Source organism: Anabas testudineus, chromosome 5 (assembly GCF_900324465.2).
Source record: "Anabas testudineus chromosome 5, fAnaTes1.2, whole genome shotgun sequence".
In the NCBI taxonomy this organism is placed as follows: Eukaryota; Metazoa; Chordata; class Actinopteri; order Anabantiformes; family Anabantidae; genus Anabas; species Anabas testudineus.
The window spans coordinates 8,129,043-8,146,438 of NC_046614.1; the positions used below are offsets into that span (position 1 = coordinate 8,129,043).

At 38.0% G+C, this 17,396-nt stretch overlaps 3 protein-coding genes across 3 annotated transcripts; all 3 read left to right on the forward strand.

Moving 5' to 3' along the window:
* Positions 1-1,479: 1,479 nt before the first annotated feature.
* gnrh2 (gonadotropin-releasing hormone 2) lies at positions 1,480-2,690 on the forward strand. Its single transcript, XM_026348872.1, has 4 exons — positions 1,480-1,601; positions 2,153-2,298; positions 2,428-2,511; positions 2,642-2,690. Exons 2-4 carry the CDS (start codon positions 2,164-2,166, stop codon positions 2,678-2,680), a joined length of 258 nt encoding a protein of 85 aa, XP_026204657.1. The 5' UTR covers positions 1,480-1,601; positions 2,153-2,163; the 3' UTR covers positions 2,681-2,690.
* Positions 2,691-3,376: 686 nt separating this feature from the next.
* zmat1 (zinc finger matrin-type 1) lies at positions 3,377-9,830 on the forward strand. Its single transcript, XM_026350099.2, has 7 exons — positions 3,377-3,517; positions 6,275-6,381; positions 6,484-6,567; positions 6,877-7,012; positions 7,134-7,427; positions 8,024-8,114; positions 8,384-9,830. Exons 1-7 carry the CDS (start codon positions 3,379-3,381, stop codon positions 9,324-9,326), a joined length of 1,794 nt encoding a protein of 597 aa, XP_026205884.1. The 5' UTR covers positions 3,377-3,378; the 3' UTR covers positions 9,327-9,830.
* A 3,680-nt stretch (positions 9,831-13,510) lies between these two features.
* Positions 13,511-17,396, forward strand: cd8b (cd8 beta). Its single transcript, XM_026346965.1, has 6 exons — positions 13,511-13,651; positions 14,831-15,178; positions 15,953-16,036; positions 16,204-16,293; positions 16,496-16,529; positions 16,673-17,396. Exons 1-6 carry the CDS (start codon positions 13,594-13,596, stop codon positions 16,683-16,685), a joined length of 627 nt encoding a protein of 208 aa, XP_026202750.1. The 5' UTR covers positions 13,511-13,593; the 3' UTR covers positions 16,686-17,396.

Sequence of the window (17,396 nt, forward strand, 5' to 3'; positions counted from 1 at the left end):
ATATATATGATAAAATTATATATAATTATATAAAGCCAAATGGCCTTTCTAAGCAAGATACTGTTCAAACCTAATAAAGTGCTTGAGATTTTACCATTTGTCAGCATTTATTGACTTGGAAATATAATGTAACACATAGCAAAGCATAGTTTTTGTTTTATAAGATACTTAAATGATCAAGCTGTGATCTTGAGTGTTTTAAGGGTCTTCAGTTGTTCACCCACCATAAATATGTACTATTTGCACCTATTTATTATTGATCTCTAAATAATTTAGTTCAGTTTGAGGATCCGTATAATTTGTTTTATTTTTTAATTATACAGTTAAGAAACAAACCTTTTAATGTGACTTAAGTTTAACTGTGTGCACCAGCAAGAATTTCACAGAAATATCTTTTTTTTTTCTTAGACTAGATAAACTACACAGCCATTAAATGGCTGCTGTCACAGGTCAGAGTGAAAAACTATCTGGCAAAACACCTGATGACAAGATAATTCTTTATACTTCAAAAGTATCGTAAACTGGAAAAATATATAGTATATTAATTTGTCTTTTGATGTCTGCTGCCCAGAAATAACATCACCTTAAAGCCCTGCTACAAATTAAATTCAATGCTCTTGCTACTGGTGATGGTAACCAATTATATTAATGCCAGTAATTATACATACAAGTATTTCTATTTTATGTTTCTTTATTCAAATAAAAATATTTTACTTTTGATTATATCAGAAAGATTTTGTTACTTTACCTAAAGTTCACAGCAGTCAAACTAGCTTGTTACCACTTTAGGCATGCAGATGACCACTCGCATCGTAAACTGAATCATTCAAAAAGTCTTTTTTATTAATGACTTATTTAAGTTACATCTTGAACGCCTGAGCAGGCAGATCAACTGAATCAACAACAGCCTGTCACGTAACACGTCACTTCCTGAGTAAGAGCCCGCTTCTAAATGTAAAACTCTGAAAAAGCAAATACATGTTTTCTATGTTTGCCATGAGATGCCCCAGAGTTTCTCCTGAATGAGGGGTAAGTGGGGTCAGACATGGGTCTGATGGGTCACTGTGGTTATAACAGGTAGAAAAACAGGAGAAGCTAATGAGTTTTACCTGCACTCACAAGTCCTAAATTCTTCACTTATGAAAAGCTGCCTTTGAGAATTGATGTTTCAGTCATTTCAGTCATGAAAAAATATCCTTCAATAGCACATGCAAAACCTTTAATCTCTTATTTGAGTAGCAGTAGTTGGAAATGGATCTGAGGGATGCACACACATGTGTCAGGGCTGTTTGCAGATGGTAATTGGAAATGGATAAATGTTCTGCTCCTTTTGTCCCATAGCAGTGTTTGTTTGAACCACTGGGAACAGAGGGGACCAGGGGGTCACTGATGGGCGTGGCATACAGATAGAGATTTGTTGGGGGGGGGGGAGTATTATAAAGTGCAGGACAAAGAGGGTGATGAGAATCTCTACAGTAAAACATCTGTGAAATAGTGAGAAACTGCAACAGAACTGTAGCAAGCAGCCAACTGAAGGACAAGAAGAGTGAGCTGCTGGAGGGACGCTTTCAGACACCTCGTGTGATAAAGTTAACACTAAGGTAAGAATTATGCTTCAAGATCTCATTTACTGCACGTGAAATGTATAAATTCATTAGTGTAGGAGACCCAATTTTAACATGAAGTGATTATTACTACATACCTTTGGGTCACTCCAGGTCAACACATGCTGCATGTGTAATTTTATTTAGATTTATTTATTATATCAGCAGGAAAGTTGCAGAAAATGGTTTATTCAGGACACTGAAAGATGAAAGCTCATGTAACGATGTGAGCTTGTTACAATTTGTGCTGCGGATATATGAGAAAAAAACGTCATTAAAGTCTCACAGGTTTTAGAGTTCAGAAGACAATGTTTACACACTTAGTATTAGTGTATCTATAGTTGAATGTCTTAATATTATAGTAAAACCAAAGAGCTCTCTGATGACAAGCACCTATGCTCCTTATACAGCCGTCTGTTGAGCTTCTATTAATGAGTATTGAGTATGCGGATTTAAACATGTGCTTAAATTACCTAAAGTTAATCCCAAAGGATGAAAGACAAAACCCTCTCATAATCAGTCCTCCCTGTGTTTGTCTTGGCTTCCAGGTGGAAATATCATGTGTGTATCTCGGCTGGTTTTACTGCTGGGGCTTCTTCTATGCGTTGAGGCTCAGATGTGCAGCGCCCAGCACTGGTCCCATGGGTGGTATCCTGGTGGCAAGAGGGAGCTGGATTCATTTGGCACATCAGAGGTTAGGATGTGTGTGTGTGTGTGTCTATGTGCATAATTGTCTTATTCGCTGAGCATTTTAAAATTTCAACCTATTTACTTGTGTCTAATATCCTCTCTCTCTCTCTCTCTCTCTCTCTCTCACATACAGATTTCAGAGGAGATTAAGCTGTGTGAGGCAGGGGAATGCAGCTACCTGAGACCCCAGAGGAGAAGCATTCTCAGAAACATTCTTGTGAGTAAAGTGAGAGATTGTAGTGTAATTATAAATCAAAGATATACACATCTCTGTGTGTGACCTGACAACAGAAAGTTGTACTTTAACTTTACTGAGTGCCAGGTGTCTTAAATACCTCTTTCCACAGTTGGATGCTCTGGCCAGAGAGCTCCAGAAGAGAAAGTGATGACTTTCCAACAACAACAACACTGCTTTTCTACCTGGTGACCCTCTTCGTCAGTGCCCTTGTCTTTATCAACTTTATGTTGATGCTCTGATCCTGTCTATTTGTTATATACGTCAGTAAATGTGTATTCCAGCATTACGTGAATTGTTCCTGTGACAGTACCATGTCGAAACTACATTGTCCTAAAATAAAATATCTATTTTGATATGAACTGTTTTCATTTGCTTTTCGTTTAAAATGTTTTATGTAAGATGTGAGTAGCAAAATTAAAGTTAAAAGGTTTTTACACACCATTCAGATCAGTGGCAAAATGAGTAAGGGATACCTCTGAATAGGTGGGTTTCATGTTGTGAAAGGCAATAAATAACTAATAAAATTGACAATGGCTGAACTCTAGTTAGGTTAGTTATTTCTAATACAACCAGACATAACTTGATGTCTGCAGTAAAAATACCTATTGATATAAAATGTACATTCAAAATTAACTGAATTGGTTTATTCGTTTGCCTGTTATTAACCATTTTTCGTTTTGGTTTTTATAGGAAGGTTATAGCTTAAGAAAAGGAAAAGAAAACGTTGTAATCTGCACTTTATTACTTATCATACAACAATAAAATCTTAATTATCTATCAAAACAAACCAACGCCTTCACCACAAGGACGCCACTGCGCATGCCCAACACAGCTAGGGAAAAAAACATGGACGACAGAAGTGTCTGTACTCCGCAGTTTGCGGAATCAGACTCTCCAAATAACACTACTAGTGCCCCCAACGCGGCTTCTGTTACAGATGCTGACAAAGTAATAAACACTAAAATAGATAGTACCCAGGTTCAAGGTGAGTTCTGTCTAGAAGGTGAAAATTCAGCTTTATGGCGTCCTGCCTGCCGAGCCAACGTTAGCTTTTTAGCTAACTGGCTAATCAGCTCAACAGTCGAGTGAGCTAACTAGCTTCTTAGCTAAATACGCTAATGTCAGCTGTCTAACGTTAGTTAGATGTGACGATAAAAGTTCAGGTTTTAAATATCGCTAATGTATCGCCCTCCAAAATACTCTTTAACCCTTAGACCAGCTTCATAGTGAAATCAGAGGTAAGGGGTTAGCTACTCATTTTCCCAGGTGCGGAAATGTTTAGCCAGTTGCTAAGTGATTGCTAACTAACTATTGTCTGCAAACTTATTTCCCCAAAAACAGTTTAGATTAGCCACATATTCAGTGGATTGGGAGTGGATGGTTGTGCATCTAAAAGGTTTTGGTAGCAAAGGGCACCAAATAACTTGACTGTTAACCATAAGTTAAACCTTACTATCAGTCACAAAACAGATGTTGACTTACTTAGTACTGAGGCTGCTGAAGTAGTTGCCTACAATACAGTAAATTTGGACCCCAGCTTGTGCCAAAAGTTAGTCTAAAATAGCTAATTGGTAAAAGATATCATCAAAGGTTGGTGGTGAGTTTGAAGCATATGAAACCTCATTAGCTGAAGAGTAAAGTTTACAAAATGACCATCTGTTCCGTTCCTGGTAGCCTTGCTCACTAGTAAAATGATAAGGAAAAGCCCTGAAGGGTGAATAGAAAACGTTTTCCTCTACTCAAACATTGTAGATGTAGATACAGTGTCTACTGTCTCTGTTCTCTTGTTAACTGCTACTGTGATTACCATTTGGTAAGTACATTATTTGACATGTATCAGCAGACTTAGGTATTTTGGGGTGTGTGCATATTTTTCTACTTAAGTGAGCCATCAGTGTATTTGAGTTTTAGATATTGTTTACATAGATACACAGGGAAATGCTGTATTTGTGTGTATATTTGTCTTTTTATATTCATTAAATCATGAAGTTCAAATTCTACCAGTACACTCACCCTGTCACACTGTACTGTTACCGTAAAGACGAAGAAGATTATTTCATAGCTTTCCAGGTGATTATTAACTAATTTTCTAACCATGTCATCAAATATGTATTTTCATAAATATTATTAATATATTTCAGTCACAGTTGACCCTCATAAACATGAATAATAAATGATATTGTATTAGCAGATGAGAGACTAACATTTGTAATTGATATATAAATATGTAATATCTGATTTATTATTTCTGCTCTGCTACTAAATGTTCAGTCACCAGTCCTAAAAGCATATCAGACATACATTAGCTTAATATAACAGTTAACATCATCCAACAAACAGTATAATTGTTAAGTTATGTAAATATATTTACCTAAACAGTGGATCTACTATTAATATTACTTGTTTACTGTATTATTTAAACAGGTTACATGCTTCCCCTCGACAATGTCTTGGAGGGTAGATCACTTTAAATGTATTATGTTCTTTCTTACATATTTAACCAGTTTAAGCATTATAACAAGTATGCTTTCCTTTAGAAAATCAATCCACTAAATGTTTGTTGTTACTGTAAGTAGCAGTAAATACTTGGCAGCAAATTGGCTTATTTAAGGAAAATAAAGCATGCAGCATTCTTTCTGCATTTGTATATGTATTCCCATATTCTGTATTTAGTATTGAATAGCAGTGCACTTAAAAATAGATTGTGGTTGTTGTAGATACACTGTCGTCCCAATTTTGTCTTTATAATTGGCTGAATTATCCCTTAAAAATGTACTTTAAGTTCATTCTTTTGAGGCTACCACAGTAATTACAACGGATCCATTGAACACTGAAATGAGAAGGCTGTAAAAAAAGAAATATTTTTGTTATTGTTGCTATTCAGATTATGTGTAATATGATTTTATATGTATAGTGTTTCACTCACATTTTGAAGTTTGTTAAATTTGTCTGAAGACTATAAAAATGTTTGACTTTTCACATTGGACTATTTCATGTTTCAGATACTTCTACAATGACATGAAAGCAGTAACAGTGAAACATTAAAATGAAAGAGGCCTTGAAAAGCAGGATGAATGCAGTTGAGCATGAAATGATGGTTTTCTCAGGTGGCAGCAATGAACCTTGTGCAACACGTGTCTACATGCGTGCTGTAAAAGATTTGGTAGCATTTGGCAATAAAGCAATATACAAAATTGAAAAATGACCAGTCTAGTTTAGTGTTTTCTTAAAGAACCGCTATGGTAAATAATATATCAATTAGTATGAGATAACATTTTGCATTAAATGTAATCTTGAGTGAGTGGGTGTTGTATTTGTGCTGTTATGGAACTGAGCAAAATTTAAATATTTAAGATATCAGCACTTTTTAACAGGAAAATAAGTTATTGGAGGAAATACAGTTTTTCTGCCATTTCAGCCCATTTTCTTTTTTTCAAACACTAAATTGTCCTGAAAGAAAGTTTCAATATAGACAAAACCACCTAATGTGGAGACAGACGTAACAGTTGACCTTGTTTTTAGAGACTGAGCTTTTGTTACCGTATATATTATTTAATATGGGTTTGAATTATAAAGAAGGCAGTGAAAGTGAACTGATAAAACTATAAATCGGTTTGACAAAAGTATTTACCACATTAATGTGATAGAATTCAGTAGCGTCATTATGCTTAAATGACCTCCCACTTTATTCCCTATCTGTATTCCCTCATCTGTATTAGTGACTGTATATTGTGCTACACAGGCACCAAGATGGAAGAGGACTTAGTAAAGGGGCTCCTCACTGATGAATACTGCCATGTATGTGAGGCTGTGCTGCTGTTTGAATCTCAGCGCCTCTCCCACTATGAGGTGTGTGCAGCTCACTAAACACTAGTCATGAATCTGTGGCACAGTTATATTGATCTCAAAGACGTAAAGTCATAATAAAGTCTCTCCTATGTCCTACTATAGGGAAAGAAGCATGCTCAGAAACTAAAGGTGTACCTGCAGGCCAAAAGAGCTGAGAAGATGAACAAAGAGTCTGCAGGACCACAGGTCAGCAGTCTGACATTTTACTTTGTATACATTTAGGTGCATCAAGTGAATTGTACAGTGCCTGTCACAGAGGAATGAACACACCATAAAACGTCTCAATAAAGGCAAAAAAAAAAAATCAAAGGTTAGAGTGTTGTATGGGATATTCCAATACCAACTTCCAAACATTTATAACCTAATACAACCAGCTACAAGTAGCAGTAGAGAGTATCTTCAAAACGTAAAGTAGGACTAGGTATGGTGAAGATATTTGTTTCAGATAGCAAATATATGTGTTAAATATCCAGTCTTGTGCTTGTTTTTTGACAGCCGACCATGACTGCTGATAAGGACCGTTTCTGTGAGCTGTGTAACATGGTGTTTAGTTCCCACGTGGTGGCAAAATCACACTATGAAGGCAAAGTCCATACAAAAAACCTTCGTAAACAAGGTCTTCAGCCTCCAGGCAAGTGTTGGGTGTGGGATGGAAAAGTATTGTTGAGCTATACTTTAACATTTACATATTAATCTAGTTCTGCCTAGGTTCACAAGGTTAAACGCAAAGTAACTTAAATTGTTCTATGCAGTTGCAGACAGGTATACGGAAGTGCGTTCTTTGCCAAGTCTGACTCTGGACCGTGATAATGCTGACAAGGAATCAGCCCCAGCGGGCGGCATTGAGCATCTTGTGGACCCAGCAGCGAGCACAACTACCCCTGACACTGAAGTTGATCTGAAGGACCCTATAAAGCATTGTGCTCTGTGTGCTGCTTCCTTTAACAATCCCCAGATGGCCTTGCAGCACTACAATGGACGCAAACACCAGAGGAACCAGGCCAGACAGGAGCTGATCAAAGAGCTTGGTGACGATGTCCAACAAGGTAACACAGGGTCCTGTCTCACAGCAACAGCTGTGTAAGACAAAGGGCAACAAACCATGCAGGAATTAAATAAAAATCAGTCACACATGGTTACACATGTTCACATTAATGTGAAGAAAAGTCCAAATACATTTTTGGTCAAGTTTCCTACAATAATGCTGATATTTGAAATGGCAAAACCTCTCAGCCAGGTAGATTTCATCCAATCGGTAGTAGCATGAAGGTACGAGCATGTAAGGCTTGGTTTGATAGCTTTATTCCAATTAAGCAGTGTTAGCAAGAGCAGGCTAGTTTAATCGTGTTTATGTTAAATAAAAAGGAAGATAGCAAAGAGATTGCCTCCAGTTGTTACACAGAATCTTTTTTTCTTCCTTTGAGTTGTAAAGTATAGTTATATAAATGTGTAAGGTACACAGCACACCTCTGACTGACCGCCTGAACAATATATTGAATTTTCATGGTGGTCTGTTAAGCAAATATAATTGTATATGTGTGAGATAGGAAATAAGTATAGGAAGTGTTTTACCTGACTGCTTACAACCCTTTTAAGGTATGTAGGTTGTTTTCCCACCTCACCTGCTTTCTGTTGTCAACAGCCAGCTCCCTGATGTGTCAGATGTGTAGTATGCAATTCAACTCGGTGGAGATGTACCAGGCCCACATGCAGGGAAACAAGCACCAGATTAGGTAAAATCGAGAATTTCCCAACAAAATAACACCATGTCCACTTTAATGTGTGGTAACTTACATTTTCAATATAGTGTAGTCTTCTAGATGTCAAAGCAAATAGTTGTTTGACAAGTTAGTTTAACCTTTAACTACTATAGGTACATAGCAGTATTAAAGTACATGTAGTAGTCTTTTTTTTCTTCTTGAACTCTAGTGATTGATAATCAATTAATGCTGCTGCTCACCTGATTATTAAAAATGTATTCCTGTTCACATGCTTTTGACAGGGAGAAGAAGGTCATTGACCTGTGCAAATCCCAACAGAAGGTCTACACCACATTTGCAGATGAACTGGCAGATTACATTCAAGTTCAGAAAGCTCGTGGCATAACCATTCAAGTCCCTCCTCAAGCTGACACACAAAAGACAGATGAGGATGAGGAGGAGGAAGAACAGAAACTATTAAGCAGTGGGGCTATGATAGAAATTCACAAACCTACTGCCAAATCTAAACCCCACCCTCAGTCCCGTCCTGGTTGTTACTACCCAGTTGGAGGGTGGTGTTCTTCATATCAGGGCCCATCTTGGCCTCCGCATGGCTGGGACAACTGCCCACCTCCAGTCCCCCCAGGCTCAGCCACTTCACAGTTACCTTGTCGCTCCATAAAGAGAAGGAGGCCTAGACAGCAGTCAAGCTCCTCCTCGTGTACCGACTCATCATCTTACTCCTCATATTCTTCTTCCTACAGCAGTAACACAAGTGACAGTGATGACAGCGAGTACAGGTGCAGAGATAAGAGGGGGATTAGAAGATCCAGGCAAGAGAGGTGCAGGAGGGTAAGAGATGAGGAGCAAAACAGGCGAAAACAGCACAAGAGGGACTCAGAGGAGAGGAGACGAGAAGAATCTGGAGAGTCAGATCAAGAGAGGAGAAAGAAGCGAAAGCATAATGGTAAACAAAGACGAAAAGAAAAAAAATCCAGAGAGGCGGACCTCGAGGAGAATGAAGGGGGAAGAGTGATGGACAGTTTAAAACCAGAAAACATGATGGACAGTAACAAACAGACTGAAGCACATAGTCGCACTGAAATATGCCTTGAACAGGGGAACGGTGGTCAGGATGAACCAGCCAAGCACAAGTACAGGAAAGAGAAGAAAAAAATGAAAGACAGAGTAGACTCTAGGACGGAAGAGGAGAAGCTGTGGGACGACTCGATTCTGGGCTGTTAAACTCAGCGGCTGAACTTTTTACCAGTTGACTTTTAGACAAAACATGACTATCATGAGCATGATATTCATAATAACTACAATTACAAACAACATAAAGTTATGAAAATAATTTTGATAGCAGAAAAGTAGTTTTTACTGTTTGCTCAGATAGCCCAAAAATATTGTATATATCTTATATCTTCATAGGTGTGCTAGCCGGCTAGCAATGAAAGTGTTTGGAAGGGTTTCTCACATAACTACAATAGCTTTCTTTCACTATGACACTTAATATCTGACAGAATTAATGTGCACAGTCAGCCATACATTGTTGGCTGTAATATTTAAACTCACTTATTTCCTAAAGTCATATTGACCTTTTAACACATCAGTAATTTAAACTTGTTTCTTAATGTAACCATGCTCCTGAATGTATTAGATTGTGATCCCTGTAGCAGGCTGTGGTTGGCGCTGTTGAGCTTAATTGAGAGCATCACTAAAGCAAATAAAAGCACATACATGTTGGAAGCCTACCACTTCATTTCTTTTAAAAGACAGTATGTTTTTTACTCAGTTGCAAATAGGATGGATAGAGGCTTATTAGATATGCAGAGTTAGGTATGTACTGGATATAGCTAAATAATAAGTAACAAATTGTACACACTGCAATTCTTTAAGAAGAAGAGTGCACTGTGTGTGTGTGTGTGTGTGTGTTTATATGTGTCAGGAATATTTTTGCACATATCGTTTGGGGTCAGACAGGTGCAAAGGTTCAAATCAGCACAGCTGAGTCTGTCTGTGATGAACATAACAGCAATTCGATTGTTTTAAGTAAGAAGAGTTATAGAGAGAAGTGATTAAAAGTAATTAAATCACCTCTTTTCATATTCTATTCCAGTTTCTAATTATTCTATTTAGGAACCACTGAAGACAACATTTTATTTTGGACCTTGGTCATCTTTTGGCTTTGTTAAAGATGAGACTTGTAGCCCAGAAGATAAAATGCTTATATAAAAGTTCTGTTTTCAACAGTACTTGACAGCATAAATGTTTTGGAGGTAGAGTAAAATGTCTAGATGTGTGTTCACTTCTGTATGTACAAATATAATAGATATTCGAAATATTTAAGTGCGATCAGTCACGATGCATGATCTGTGGCTTGTTAGAATAATAGAACAAAACCTTTTATAGAAATCAAGCTGAAGGAAAGTGACAGACAGAAATGCATAAACCAGCTTGCTAGATGGCAAGGTGCCAGCATTGACATCGTCTGGCAGTTCATGCCAGATGAAAAGCTTCTGAAGAAATGCATGAACTTTAAATACTGTAGTATTTGTTCAAAACCCTGCTAATGAGATCCAAATTCATAAGTCAGTGGTACATAATATGGACGTATAAGTTGTCTGAACATACTGAACTTTCAACAAAATTGGATGATGAGGGGAGTAGAGGAATGAAATAAGAGTGAACTTCTCAGCGTGGCAGCTTTTGACTTAGAGCGTTGGAGCACAGAGACCAACAAAGGCTTTATGTCTCAGCGATGTGTAAAGAGCAGCTCTGAAGCCCCCTGAGATCTGCTGTTTTCAAAGAACCCTGTGGTCTTGTTCCCCGTGTCGCTCGAGTCGTCGACCCTCGTAGAACTATATGGCACCCACATCCTCTCACTTTAAGACCCCTGGCAGACCGTTCTCCACCCTAACCTTTCACATACTCACAAAAGAATCCACAGACATCACTTAGATGATCTAAGCCATGCAGGAATTCAGAGATCTTTGAATAACCTGGCATTTGAACATTCACTTTCTTTTGAATGGCTTCTCCAAGGTAAAGTGGAAATGCCAATCAAGGGGACGTAGTGTATTACTGCATTTTTAGTTTTGGAAAAAGTGCTGAAAAATGTTGTAGCTGCTCATAACTGCCTTATCAGTAATGTTGAATACACTACAGTGTGTTATGTCAATGTTAGTATTTGAATGCACCAAACTAATAGCATTTATTGTGAAATTTAGTGCTTAGTGATTATCAGTGAATTAAGTTTTAATATGCATTAACTGTACATCCATACTGTACGTCAACAAAAAATTTACTTTTTACTGCAGAGGATTCTCAGTTGACTTGTGCAGATAAAAATATTCTATGTTTTTAGAAAATTCAGAAAATAAATATCTCTGTCAGATCGTTTAGTAGTTTAAATATTCATGAGAGTTATTGTCGTATGTTAAAAGCAGGGGGCAGTTTCGTTAAGCTATAAATCGACCAGAACCTACCATACTCAATGACAAAATACACTGTCTGTCCGAAGAAAAAGCCACACAATATTTAGTCGGACCGCCTTTAGCTTTGCTTACGGCACACATTCACCGTAGCATTGTTTCAATAAGCTTCTGCAATGTCACAACATTTAGAGTTGCATTCATTCATTCACAACATCTTGTTTTGATGATGGGAGAGTCGGACAACTTAACAAAGTCTTCTCCAGCACACCCAAAAGATTCTCAATGTGGTTAAGGTCTGGACTCTGTGGTGGCCAATCCATGTGTTAGAAATGATGTGTCATGCTCCCTGAACCACTCTTTTACCTCTTGAGGCCGATGAATCCTGGTATTGTCATCTTGGAATATGTTCGTGTCATCAGGGAAGAAAAATATGCACTGATGTAATAACCTGGTCATTCAGTATATTCAGCTGACCTCATTCTTTGGACTCATAATGTTGCAGAACTGAACGCATCCCAGGCTGATGCTCTACCCATTGAGCTACCTGGCCACCCGTAGGCACTCAGCATGATGGGTGCATCACTTCACCTGCCTCTCTTCTTACCCTGATGCGCCCATCACTCTGGAACAGGGTAAATCTGGACTCATCAGACCACATGAACTTCTTCTACTGCTCCAGATTCCAGTCTTTATGCTCCTAGTAAACTGAAGCCTTTTATTCTGATTAGCCTAACAAATTGTTTATCTTCAGGCTGCACTGCTGTTTAGTCCCAATCCCTTAAAATACCTTCACACTGTGTGTGGAAATGCTCTTACTTTCACTATTAAACATGAGTTCTACTGTTGTTTTTTTTACAGTTTTGATTTCACCAAACATTTAAGTGATCGCTGATCACAGTCAGTGAAGATTTTTTTCACACGACATTTCTTCCTCGAAGATGAAGGTTCCCCACTATCCCCCCAGTTTTTAGTAATGCGTTGGACAGCTCTTAACCCAGTTTTAGTAGTTTCATCAATCTCCTTAGATGTTTTCTTTGCTTGATTCATGCCAATAATTTGACCCTTCAGAAACAGATGAACATCTTTTCCACAGGATGTGTCTTCAGACATGGTTGTTAAAGAAATGAGAAGCTACTCACCGCATCAGTTAGGATTAAATAACTTGTTGGCATCTGAAACATAATTATCCATACAGTAATTATCCAATGGGAGGCTCTTACCTATTTGTTTAGTTAAATCCAGGCGGTGACTTCTTTTTTGGAACGGGCAACATTATGTTTATTACGTTTGTTGAACATTCAGAATTGCAAAATTGCACGCACACGCACAAACTTTTGTTGGTTGTGTCTTCTGGGAATTTTTCTGAAAGTTCAGCAGCATTGTGGATCAGGGTTTTGTGACAGATCCTTTATTTCCATTTAATATCTGATGTTTAGGTTCTGTACATTGGTATTCCCTTTCTGTGCTCTTCACAGGAGCAAGAAGCTGCGTAAGTAGAACTGTGCCGAGCTAGGTCACGCACCTGGGCAGAGACCACAGCACTGCACGCTGCTGCTCTTTGAACACACAATTTTTATATTGCTTGATATGTGGTATCATGTCAGCTGTGATGAACATGTTTTCAGCTGTTTGTCATGTAACACATAACACTTAACACTTAGTATAAGTAGCTCAGTCTTTCTCCTTTAACAATTTGCTTTGAGGTAAAAACTATTTATCATGTTTAAGTATTATTTATGCTTTTATTTTAAGTAAACAGAGCCAAGTGTGTCAGATTGACATTTCTGTGCTGTGCTTTTAAGCAGGATTTAAGTATGATCTACCAGCTGTGTGTGAGAGTGTATGTGTGTGTGTGTGTGTTTCAGTGCCTCAGCTACTATACGGCCCACTCTGATAGGCCCTGTGTGTCACATTGGGGTGTTACCTTGACAAGTCAGGGCCCTATTAGCCTGTGTTCCTCCCATAATCTCTGACAGATACATAGCAGGAAAAGAAACCATCAGAGTCTTCTTGTAGCTACCACTCAAAATACACACGCGTACACACACACACACACACATTGGCGACTGGACAAAATGATTCTGCTACAACTAGCGTGGACTCTGTTGACAGTATTACAGTGGACGGCAGACGGTAAGCCTTCATCGTTTTCAACATCAGAACTCAGTCAGGGGCCTTTGGCGAGGAATGTGTTGATGATGTCTGTTTGTCATATACAGTCATATAACTATAGTTTGTGCTAAAATATTAAAATATTATTTTTGTTCACCACAAACCCAAACACATAACATAATGGACGGTTTTAACAGACCAAGTACAGTGGAGTAGTATATGGTTCATTTGTTTTAAATGATAATAATCAAACCATTAAAGTTACCTAACATACCATCAATTGGACCATAATACGGGTACACATTATCATTCCTGTACTATTACATTAGTATAGGGCTTATATATATTATATGTTTACAGTATGTGGTATATGATATAGCGCGTAATGATGTTTGGAGGTTAATAATACTCAACGTATTTGTGCTGTGCAGTAGGTCTACATCGTCCCAGTTTTCTCTTCACATGTTTTGTGCTCTATGAAAACATTCAAATGAATTGTATTTGTAGACAATTTTGTGCATTCTCGAATGTGATGCAATTTGTGCATTTCATAAATGTTTCCAAGAACAACATCATCATCCAGCTACGCCAGCATGGCCTAACCTTTAACACACAGGCATCCCAGATTGGCAGCTTACCTTTAGACATTTCACAAGACTAGTGATTGCAACAGGTGTGTCTATACACTGAACATGACTTGAAATCACACAGGGCAGGCGTTGGAACTGACAACATCCCCTAAACACTGCATACATGGTAAATTAATCTTCACTTAAAGCAATAAGCCAAATGTCACCCGTAAAGCGTTTCAAATGTACTGTTTACCAGTGGTTTCTTCATAGTTCAACTTCATTTCCAAACTCACGACACTTGTTGTTGTAGTGGTGTTTCTTTAGTGTCAGTTACATTTATACTCTCTTCCGATTACTTGTATGTGCTTTTACAGTGAGTCTTTATACTGTTAGTAGAAGGGGACTACACATGCATGTGGCTGAAGGTTATTCCTCAAACCTTTTTAAACATTAAAACAATGGAGAATTGACACATTAAACAAGCCTGAGTGACCCTTTTGACGATAGACGTGGTTCTTTGTGACTTTAGTTGTTAGTTCAAAGCCCTCACATTGAGTAAACTATGATGCTGAACTCTGATTGTCGAACCAGTTCAATGTCAAACTCGTCTCTGTATTTCCACTTCTAGGTTCAAGCCAGATTCTGCAAACCGAAACAGTCATCGTTTACCCTAAGATCCACAGTTCAGAGACTATGGAGTGTGAATGCATTAACATCACCTGTGACTCCGTCTACTGGTTCCGCACTATTCCAAACGAGGGGAGCGCAAAGTTTCTTGGCAGATGCAACAATGCTGAACGCGTTAGCCATGGAACTGATGTTGAACAGGCACGGTTTAAATTGAACAAGAGGGGCATGTCCTTCGTGCTACGAATAATCAATGTCACACACAAGGATGCAGGGATTTATTCCTGTCTCTTAAAGGACAAGAACAACAGAGAAATGTGGAAGCCCGGCTTTCTTCTTCAGCCCGGAGGTTTGTACGCTGACATTTCAAGTACTTCACTAGGATCAGTTAAATATCAAGCGTCGCTATGAGGGTTACATTACAACATTTTAAAAATGTGTTGTACAATGACTTCATGAAATTATATAGACACATGCAATATTCTATTGTGGACTATGTTACTGCAGCATCCCCAGTTAGAGGCCATTCAGGGAGCTTTGTTTCACATGCCCGTCTCTTCCTCTTTTTTTTCACTTTGCACTTGTTCCACATGCTGATTTGCTTCTTCCAGAGTCAATCGTTCTGTTAATGGTTCGTCGAAGCACGTTACCACAGTCTAATACAAACACATACGGTTCCTGGACACGCCGAACTGCCTGAGCATCACTCAACAGAGTGATTGTGGTAGTTGTATTTTTGAGAGATGTATATTTCAAACAGGTTTACTTAGAATGTAGCTTTTTGTGATAAGATAGTGGTGGTGATCTGAATAAAATGTTTCTAGATCATGGGACAAAAGACGCTGGAGTGTATTGAACTTTATGAATTGAGGTAATCAATGCATTAAAGTCTTTGAGCTAAAAAGAGGAAACTGATAAAAAAAAAAAACCTTGCTTAATAGAACTGCACTGGTGAGTCACACACAGACAAACATGGCGAGAATCAGTTCTTAACATGTTTATTAAAGATTGAAAACAGGTTCAAAATTGCTTGGTCTCCTTTAATCTCTCCTTAAAAGACTCCTTAAGTTCCTGTTTCACTACTTATGTTTGTCACTTATCTTTACACTTTTTTATCCAACAGGTACCCCTCCAACATTACCGCCTAAGACAAAACCCAAACCACCAGTCAAGCCTGTCTGTACCTGTAAGAACAATCCTTCTCAGGGTAAGTTTAGGATTTTCCTTGAAAGGAAAAAAGAGCACTCTATGCAAATGTGTGCGAATGCAATCGCAGGTATTATTTATATGCTATGCTATTATTTAGTGTTATTTTAGTGTTTAGTGTACCTTTAAGTAAAAGCGCTATGTGTGTATATTGTGTGTTCGCTCTAGATGGCTGTGGCTGCTTGGTTCTGTGGCCGTTAGTGGGACTTATTGCAGGCCTGGTTCTGGCTATCATCTGCACGCTCTACTATTTCAGCCGTGAGTTGCCCTAAGGTTTAATGTTCTGAGTGATGTTAAGTCAGACAGGGACAAAAGCACGCTGTTCGCACAGATCTGTGCTGAGCGATGCAGCAAACTTAGCTCACAATTGTACTTCCAACTGTTTGAAAAACTTGAAAACGGTTTTGAACTTGAATAAAGGTTTTATTGTGTGTCTTTTCTTTCCATATTTTGCTCACAGGACTACCCAAAAAATGTCGCCATCATTTTGTGAAGTAAGTAAAGAATCATAATATTATTTTTCTTTTTTAAAAAAGTCTTCCTTCTTTCCATTCCTTGGTCATTTCTTACTCTAAGAATCATATTTTCTCTTACTGTTAACATTTTAACCTCTTTGTTTTGTTTTTCTCCTTTGCAGAAGAACTAAATGACGCGTCTACGGCTTATGTCTGATGTATGTACCTTATGTGTGGAATTACGGAGATTTATATGTAAAACATTAATTGCATGTATGATAGATATCAATACATAGCAAACATGCCCATGCTTCAGTTTAGCTGTTACAGTGGCTGTAGTGACGTCCACTCGATCATGAAGTGTATGCATTACCCTGAAGAACTACTCTGCCAAGAAAAGCATATCATGTTTATTTCCAGTCAAATGAGTGAAGCATTTTATCGGTTCGACGGCAGCCATGTAACATATTGTAATATATTGACCTGTTTTTTGTTACATATTTTACAAGTCATAGAAGTCAAGCTCAACCACGTTCAGTTGTGACCCATGAGTTGTAATTTTTCATCCACCGAAGCTTTGATTCTTTTCATTAATTGGCACAATCTACTGCATCAGTATGTTTCATCAATTAGTCAGGTTTGGTGTCTGCACATTTTATTTTCGAAGGTTAAATCAATAGAGAACCGTGCAGCACCCTTTTCCTTCAGCCCACACGATATAAGAAAAAGATCTTTGGAACATTAATGAGGAAACTGAAAGCTGGATTGAATTACTCTATTTGCTCATTTTCTTTTTTGCCTTGTTGTGTATCAACTGTTCTTGTTTTTCTTTTGTATGTGTTGCATTCACACATTAGTCTTGAAGAAATCTGTTAATCGTTCAATAAAATTGTACATTTCCAGTCA